This window comes from Carassius gibelio, chromosome A1 (genome assembly GCF_023724105.1).
Source record: "Carassius gibelio isolate Cgi1373 ecotype wild population from Czech Republic chromosome A1, carGib1.2-hapl.c, whole genome shotgun sequence".
Classification (NCBI taxonomy): domain Eukaryota; kingdom Metazoa; phylum Chordata; class Actinopteri; order Cypriniformes; family Cyprinidae; genus Carassius; species Carassius gibelio.
Genome location: NC_068371.1, coordinates 2,582,315 through 2,591,975, shown reverse-complemented (window position 1 = coordinate 2,591,975; position 9,661 = coordinate 2,582,315). Strand labels below are relative to the sequence as shown.

Sequence of the window (9,661 nt, the reverse complement as noted above, 5' to 3'; positions counted from 1 at the left end):
TATAGTAGCTAGGTGTGTTATTTAACTTTCATTTAAAAAACAGTTCATGATTTGATTTTGAAATCTACTTGCTCTTGTTCTACGAATGCTACAAACCATCAATAATCAAATCACATTACTTGGTGGTGGATGTAAATAAATGCACTTGTATTAAGATTTAATGCATATTTATTTCAGTTTAGTTTATACTTCAACTCATTTTGTTTCAGTTAGTTTCCATCTCAGCATTTATCATTTTTGTGAGCATCATATTGTCTTTAATCACCAATAGAATAATAAAATAATTAGATACTAGATAGCACCTTTTATTTTAAGTAACTTTTTTGTGCAATTTTAATGTAAAATGTACATTTTCTTATAATACAGCTGGATATTATGCAATATTTAATTTAATTGCCTTCAAATTAGGAACTGTGATTAAATTTTGTTGGCAGCCCTAATTTTAACAGTAAACAAAATAAATATGCATGTATTTTTAAAGTTAAAATATGCTCTCTGCACTGATTTGTAAAAGGCAGATTTATTTTTAAAAAAATATAAAAAATAAAAATCAGAATTGAAAGCCATCCAGTAGGGGGAACTAAAGACTACAAATACCTGCAACAAGAGAAAACATTACTAATGTTTAATAATCTTTTTATTGTAAAAAAAAAAAAAAAGATACTTTTTAAAATAAAAACACCGCTTATGATTTTCTTTTGAATTTTATTTGCTCTTATTTTGTATTGTGTGGCTGTTGAAGAAAAATGATGCAAATTACATTACATGGCGGTGGGTGTAAATGAATGCACTTACACTAATAACATGACAAAATACTGAAACTATGTACAAGCATAAAAATCTGAATATTTACAGAGTACCACCATAGTTTGGATATTATCTTGAGATGTTCTCCACCGACTAACTGCACAATAAAACACAATTAAATCAACACTGCTGTAACGGTGCAGCATGTGACCTTACTCTAATACTGAGGATATTTAGGCAAACAACTCTGTGAGCTTAACAAGACACAGACCCATACAGTACAACATTATTAAAATAGCTGACACAGAAAGGAAATACACCAATACTATATAAAACTGCTGATTGTAGTTTAAAAGATACAATACAGATACAGTGCAGTAATTAGGCTCAAGTAGAAAGAAGGTAAAAAGTCTGGGCTAAAGAAAACATGAGCGTGTTGCTCATCTGGGGAGAAATGAAAACATTCACATTAACATACAGGCTAGTGTTACATGGGATATCTATTTTTAATGTTGAGAATAGAGCCAGCTATCTCTCTGTGCTGATAAAAGCAAAACTTCTCACACTTCAGCGCTCTCACTTATTTACTGCGGCAGATTCAAGTCCACAAAGACCATGCATTGCTAAAAAAACATGCTTCTTAATGATATTTGATAGAGGATCTCATTGGTTCTTGAAACTCAAACATGCGTGTGTGTGGCACAAAAACAAACCTAACTGCTTATTGTGAGTCATGAATAAATTACCGAGCTTCCATGCACCATATGTTTGTGCTCACGCATGCACACTGATCAATGTTTATATGTTTAAAGAGCTTTTATTAAACTGAAGGCACGGGCTTCCAATGGAGGGACAGAAATCTCTCAAGTTTCATGAAACAAATCTTCATTTGTGTTTCGAAAGATGAACGAAAGTCTGGTTTGGACTGACTTGAGGACGAGCAAATGATGATGGAGATTTCTAGTTCAGTAGAAATAACGGGATAGCAGTTAATAACTCGTTAATTAGACGGGTTTTCCACACACTTCTAGCGATATAATGCAACAACTTGTTCATTTAATGCAATTTGTCAGACTCTATTTGGGGCTCTATAGTTAAAAATGTTTGAAGAGAGGAATGAGCGAATGGGTTTTGTGAATAGTTAATATGACTGATCAAAACTTAAGAGGGAAAACAAAAAGGTGAATCTATGCTAGGTGCTATTTTCCATCACCCTAAATCCTGAGCTCTGACTGGCCTGGGAAAGCAGACTTTAGGGTTTTAAATGCATTGATCTATGGTGTGACTGATACTGGTCTTATATTCAAGACCTTTTGTGTGTGTGTGTGTGTGTGTGTGCTCTGATCGGAGGAGATTCCTAGCACTGAAGTTTGCGAATACTGCGAGAAATTCTCTTAAACTCGCGCTGACCCTTCTGCCAGCGCTTCAGCGACGTGATGACCAGATCTCCATCCATCTTCTGGCCCATCACCAGATAAGCAGCATGGATGTCGTTCATCTCATCACACACACACTGAAGACCATCTTTCAGCCAGAGCACCGTCTTCTTGAGGTCACGCTCAGTAACTCCTGCGTTCAGCTTGTAGATCGTTTTGCTCTTGGTTTCTGGAATGATCTTGGTGTCGCCATTCATGTAGGAGATCTCCTTGACTTTGATCTTTAAAGCTGGTGTGTAAATACGATTGAAAGGTTGAGAGCAATTGATATAAACCACAGCTTTAATTAGAGGTGGAACAAATAGATTAACAACTTTTCTCTAAACTCTTTAAAATAAACAAGCTAAACCAGGTTGAGTCCATCCTAAATTAGTTAAGACCAGTCTAGGCTGGTCTAAGCAGGTTTTTTAATCTTTAGAGATTAAAAAGGTTCTTGAAGTTAAATTATAGTTTCTTCAGACTGGGTTTCTTCAAAGCATCAGATGGTTTTCAAATATGTGCATAAATCATTAAAAATGATTAAATTATTTGTGGAGTTTAAATGATAAATCTCCTGAAGATAACACATTTCTGTGATCATTTACTCATCGTCCTCATGTTGATCCAAACCTGTGTGCAATTCTTTCTTCTGTGTAACACAAATATATATATTTTTTCCAGTCCAGTGCTGTTTTGTATTGTATGGACGAAAAAAACAACATTCCTAAAAATATCTTCACTTGCATTCTGCGAAAAGAAAGCAAGTCTTACGGAACAACACGAGGGCGAGTAAATGATCTTCATGTTTTTGGGTTGTTTCAACCCAACTTTGGGTCAAATATGGACCGAACCATTGTGTTACATTTTTCAATAAATTTTTTTAACCCAAAAGTTGGGTTATAGTTCATATTTAGGTTTGAAACATCCCAGGATTTTTTAATGTGTAGCTTTGCTTTTATTGCATTAGGGTGCATTTCCCTAATGGAGTATAAACTATATTAACCACTAGGCCTACATTAATTGAAATGCATAAAACAGTGAATAAATAAAGCCTTACCAAAGTCATTCTTGCATAAGCTGTCCACAATTTCATTGTCATTCTCAGGCTTTTCTTTGCAGGCATCACACACCCTTGGAACTGGGCAAAAAAAAAAAGAAGCTCAACATAGCAGAAAAGGTAAAGGGTCAACACGCATCTAAAAAGTGAGTTCCTACCTTCCTTGGTGACTGGCACTAGGGCATCTGCGCCCGCTGGTGGTATGCACAGGTCATTATCCAGAGGGAAGCGAGCGCAGTCCAGCATGTCCGGCCAAGGGAACCCGAAGGCGGCCATCACCGGAGCGCATCCGCTCTTCACGCTCTCACACAGAGACCTGCACGGCTGTATCGGCTCGTCCAGATCATCCAGACACACCGGAGCGAACAGAGAGCACAGAAACTTCTTGGTGTCCGGGTGACACTGTTTTTGCACCAGAGGGGTCCAGGAGGATGCCTGCTGCAGGACCTCGGTCATGCTCTCGTGTCCGAGGAGGTTGGGCAGACGCATGTCCGTGTACTCGATGTCATGGCACAGGAGCAGGTTTGCAGGTATGGGTTTGCAGTGGCTCTTCTTCTGAAAGAGCTCGGGCTGGTCGAAGGCGTATAATCCGTGCAGCGCGTGCAGATATCCAGGTAAGGAGAGCGCGAGCAGCAGAGCCAGACACGCGCGCGACATCGTTCCACTCGAGAGCGCACGGACCACTGCGTGAGCGCGCTTCTCTACCTGCTCTTCTCACAGCGCCGTGTGGGCGGAGCCAGGGAAGGAGCTCAGATGTCCATCCTGCTGTTTTCTGCTCATAAAGCTCTTTAGAAGCAGCGTTCGAACTAATTCATCCTCCTAGACTGCACACTTACTGTTTATATCAAGAGATTTAAACCTATCGAGGTTTATACAAAACTTAAGTAGCCTATATACAAAACAAATGCTTAAACATAAAAAATAATAGTTCATTTTAAAAATACATATTTGAAGCAATAGCCAAAAAATATCTAAATTTCCAAAAAATCATTAAGATCATGTTCCATGAAGATATGTTGTAAACGTCCTACTGTAAATATTTCAGAACTTAATTATTGATTAGGAATATGCATTGCTAAGAACTTCATTTGGACAAAATTAAAGGCAATTTTATCAATATGTCGATTATTTTATTGTTTTTGCACACTCAGGTTCCAGATTTTCAAATAGTTATATCTCACAAAAATATTGTCTGATCCGTAACAAACCACACATCAATTGAAATCTTATTTATTCAGATTTCAGATGATGCATAAATCTCAATTTCGTGACATTTACACTTAAAGACTGCTTTTGTGGTCCAGGTTCACATGTATAGTTGTGTACCAGACTTGTCTACTAATAAACTGCAAGTACACTTAACAGTATACTATATAAACTAAATATGCCAGTTTAGTCACAAAAAGAATACATTGTATACTAATATACTTGAACCTTTCTCAAGTTTGCTTAAAGGGATAGTTCACCCAAAAATGAAAACTCTCCCTGACGTTGAACAAGTTTCTAACTCAAACTTGAGGGAGAGTAAATGATTAATCCCTGGGTGAACTATCACACACATAAGTACTTCATTTTGTTAAGGTATAGAACCATTCTGGGCTCCTCAAACAATCTTTCAATGAACATTTATTAAAATAATAATTTTTCACATATTACTATCGGAAAATATGTAACTTTCACTTTGCAAGTGATTTTTTTGCGGTAAGGTTTTCATTTGGCAGCTCTAAACTTCATATATTCATTCGTGAGTGATGCTGTGGTGTTTACCTTTTCAACATTCAGTCATCTGTCATCATTAAGATGAAATATGCGAGGTATAGTTCATGAGTTTATATAATATGGGTAACATTTTTCATGTATATCAGTGTGTGTGTGTGTGAAAATGAAGCGTTGAGTGACACTGAACTGTTTGCAGTGGCTCTGGTTCCTGCATCATTCATCAGTCTGTAAGGGCACACAAACAAACACTTTCTCATCTCAAGACGGATCATCTTTACAGAGTCGGAGGAAGCTTAAAGTGGACGACGACAGTTCTGAGCCAAAGCGTGAGTGTCCTGTTAAGTGTTCAAGCAACACTTTATATATACATGGAGTGTTTATGTAGTGATGTTAAGGTATATTGTGAATTCTTCGGATCTTTCTTAACACTGGGTTTACTGGGAATAGTCCTGATGGAGAAATCCCCCTAAGGCTTCTAAAGGTCATAGGTCAGAGGCCCCCATTAAATACAGGTTAGCTGCTGGTTTCCCATCTCTGGGATCCTGCTGGGAAGCATTTAAAGGCTTGTTCCTAGCTGTAAAGTAATAGCCCTTGGTCTTTATGATGATGAGACAAGTTTAGCTCTCTGGGAGATCTGTGTCCTCTGTTTGCCCCTTTGTTGTGTTTGTGTTGTGTGTACGTCTCAATATTCATCTGTAACTTTTATTGATAAGAGAGCGGCTGGCGTCTTCTAGAGTTTGCATCAATCAGGGTCTGGTTTTATTGGAAAGCATTTATGTGACCCTGAAACACAAGTGTTTCGAAATTGAGATTTATACATCAGCAAAAAATCTAAATATTGAGAAAATCATCTTTAAAGTTGTTCAAATGAAGTTTTGATATATTTACGGTAGGAACTTTACTAAATATCTTCACGGAACATGATCTTTACTTAATATCCTAATGATTTTTGGCATGAAAGGTTATGAAAATCAGTAATGGATCTGATCAATGGATCAACGGATGCTCTGCAGTGAATGGGTGCCGTCAGAATGAGAGTCAGTAAAAACATCACAATAATCCACAGCACTCCAGTCCATCAGTGAACATCTGGAGAAGACAAAAGATGAAACAAAGACGCTTTTATCACTTAACATGACACGCTGCAGCCACGAGTTGTAGCATGAATTGCATGTATTTTCTAGTTGCGCTTTTCCTAAGAATCAGTGCAGGGTTAAAAGCTGTCATCAGACCAGTTCTGAGATATAACCCTCACCTTCAGTCTTCATCGCTGACAGCAGGTTCTCATTAATGTTCCTGTGAGAAAATGAGAGCCAGCTTGCAGGAGTTCAGCGTCTCTCTCTCGTTCTTCAACCCCAATCAATCCCGCACCACTCACTATTTCCACAATACATGTTTCTATCGAGATTCACAGGTCAGGCCCCTGCCATAAATAATCAGAGGATGTATGTTTTCTCTGGCAGGAACCAAGGGCCTTTGATAGTTGAACGTCTTCAGCACATTCATTCCTTTACATTAAGAGGAAGTCAAATAACAGGGAGGTATGTTGGCTCACACAAACTGGAGCTGTTATTATAGGGGGAATATTTTATCCCCCAAAGGACACACAGCAATCATACTTTCATGATTGCACATTTTTCTCATAACTATTTCTTTGAAATGAATATTCAGTCTTTGTGATTAAAAAAAAAATTCTGGTAGGCTAGACAGCAGGAATCATCAAACTGAATCATAAGCTGATGTTTTTAAATGTCTGAGATCTTAAAAAGAGCAACTGTTGTTGTTGCTGTTCAGATCTAATAATAAATAGAAAGATGTAAAAAAAAACTATTTTAACTTAGAAATTTCACTAGTAAATTTACTTATGAACTACAAAGAAACTGCAAGAAACACATTGAATTAAACATGAAATTTTAAAGTAGGATGACTGAAATTGTATTTTTTTTATATAAAATGTACTTCAATAATCTTTGTTTTATTTACAACTTCACAAAAAGCTTTTACAATGTGCAGATACACACACACACACACACACACACACACACACACACACACACACACACACATAAATTAAACACATAAATTAAAATGTGGCTTAAATTCCAAATTTTCAGGGTGATACAACTACCTTGATATCACATTAAAGTAATATAAAATAAGGAAATTCTTAAAAAGACCTATTAATATTGTATTAAAATATATATATAAACAAAACAAAAATTATTTGTACATATTTTCAGGAAAAAAAAATTGTTGATTAATAATAATAATAAAAAAGTCCTGTTATGTGAAGAAAATGCAGAAACATGCAGAAATTGGTTGTGACTGTGTGTTAAGGTCTCTTAAAATATCAGAAAATTTGACCATGGTCAATAAAAATACTGTTTGATTTTTGAAAATTGAATTTCAAAACCATATGAAACCAAAACAATACAAAGATTACGTTTCTACCTAACATGTGTTTTAAACTAGATTTAGTGTGTCCTTATTGTGAACACTTTTATTTGTCATTGACCCCCTCATTCAGGGGATGTGTGTGAGGTCAGCAGATTCAGCAGAGGTCATCACACTCATGTGGACCGTGTTATCTGCTGGGAAACAAAGAGGACGTTTAGAGACAGAAACAAGCTTGTTAGTGTCAGTCCTGTCTCTGCACAGCTGGAGCTGAAGAATTCAGTCACACAGCACACGAATGAATGAAACCGAGGGTCCGTGTAGTCGTACAGCCCCTCACATACAGAGAACCTGGGGGTAATTGAGTCAGCATTGAACCAAAGGCAGTATAGACTGAAAGACTAACGTAAGAAGACTTTGTGTGCATGTGTGAGAGAATGTGTCTGTGTTTTTATATGAGCTTTATTCTTTGCGGTTCTAGTGATTTATTTCGTAAGTCAAGTCAAAATCATACCCATGCTGAAAACAAACAAACAAACAATGCATTTATTATTATACACTGGTTAGTGAGGGATTCATTTATGTAAGCGTTAAATGAAACATGATGATAGACTTAATACATTTGCTTCTCTATTGTTCGTTGTTAATTAATATTTCTTTACACACTGAAAAAAAGTTACCTCAGTGAAAGCTGTTGCATTATATGCAATTTTACTAAAAATTAAATGTAAACAAAACAAAATCTATGAACTACCATAGACCGTAAAAGGACCGCCCAAAAATCACTGCATGACTTGACATTTGATTATATTTTATGCAAATATTTATGTTTGTTCTTATTACCGCCATCATTAATATAGTAGGGTGTTTTGTTAGATCATCTTCATGCATTATTCAATATTCCATTAATTTATTGCATTATTCATGTGTGTTACCCCAATGATGTTATGAACCTGTGCATTGTCTATAAACAAGTATTGGCCATGTTCTATGCATAAAAAGCATGTTTTGGTAGTTATAGTGAAAAAAAAATAACATCATATAACTATAACCGGTGATAATTTGTAAAATATACAGGCAAAAATATGCTTTTCAGTACCACTTGAAACATTGTCACCAATGCTGCCGTTTCATGAATTTAACAGGATGTTTTAACCTTAACATTAACCTAGAATAATAAATGCTACAAATGTATTGTTCATTGTTATTTCATGTTCATGTTTGATTAACTCATTTTTTGGGGCATATGCACTCTAAGGGTAAATAAGGTACTGCCCCAGTTGCAATTTTTGCACCTTTTTTTCTGAGAGTGCAAATGTCAAAGTTCAGCAAAATCATCCACTGCATATAGAGCGCTGCCATGTGACCCCAGGTGACCTGGGACATTCCAGAGAATGGCTTTGTGGGTAAATAAAGCCTGGCATCCATAGGAGTCTGCCTGCTGGCAAAAAAGGCTTTACAGGCATCAGCCAAACGACCTGGTGATGCATGAGGCAAAGCAGACACTCAGTAACCCCCACCTACCGTCTCACACATGTGCACACGTTTATTTCTTCAGTGACTGTAATGCATTTAAACCAAAGCTGCACTAAACTACACAATACAGACATGCACAGAGAGTATATTCATTAATGCATGGTCAGGTTGCAGTATCGCTAACATTAACTACATTAGTTAACATGAACTAACAATGAAAAAGGCAATAGCTTCCCTATACATGAAAAATATTGCAACGTTTGAAAATAGGTTGGTCTGCTGTCATTTTCAATGCAAGAACTCAAGAATGAACTCCACACTTTAAAAAACAAATGCAGCATGCACTGCTATACAATCTACACTGTCATGAGTTATAACGGGTGACAAGATGTGTTAAAGACGTCGAGGTTCATTGCAGACGTAGAACTTGTGGGCTAGTAAAAACACTTTTGATCTACGAGACATTTCCCTCTAATCTTGGCTGCAGTGTTTTGTAATCAATGTTCACGCTAAGTGCTATCACAAGGTCACCCTTTTCCTCTTCTGTATCATTGCAAGTCAAATGTTGCACGTAATGAAACTTGCTTTCATCAAGCTGCTGCTGCATGTTGAAGTGTTTGAGCTAAAGTGGCCGTCTGATTATTTGGACAAGGCATGATGAATGATTTTGCAGTGGCTTGAAGTCCCACAGCATGAGGGCTAATGGGAGTCTGGGTCATTTCTTTGTTGGTTTTCTGTAGCCAGAAGACTGCTTTTCTTAACAATAATTAAAAACATTTTGCACAAACAAATGAATAGCACTTTTGAGAAGGAGATGAGGACTCAGTCATATCAGTAGATCAATAAAAGCTGT

General features: G+C 36.7%; 1 protein-coding gene across 1 annotated transcript; it reads right to left on the bottom strand.

Moving 5' to 3' along the window:
* Window positions 1-685: 685 nt before the first annotated feature.
* On the bottom strand, window positions 686-3,918 carry sfrp2 (secreted frizzled-related protein 2). The gene is made up of 3 exons (XM_052551865.1): window positions 3,378-3,918; window positions 3,220-3,300; window positions 686-2,412 (listed from the first exon to the last, which is right to left on the bottom strand). Exons 1-3 carry the CDS (start codon window positions 3,874-3,876, stop codon window positions 2,105-2,107), a joined length of 888 nt encoding a protein of 295 aa, XP_052407825.1. The 5' UTR covers window positions 3,877-3,918; the 3' UTR covers window positions 686-2,104.
* Between the last annotated feature and the right edge of the window lie 5,743 nt (window positions 3,919-9,661).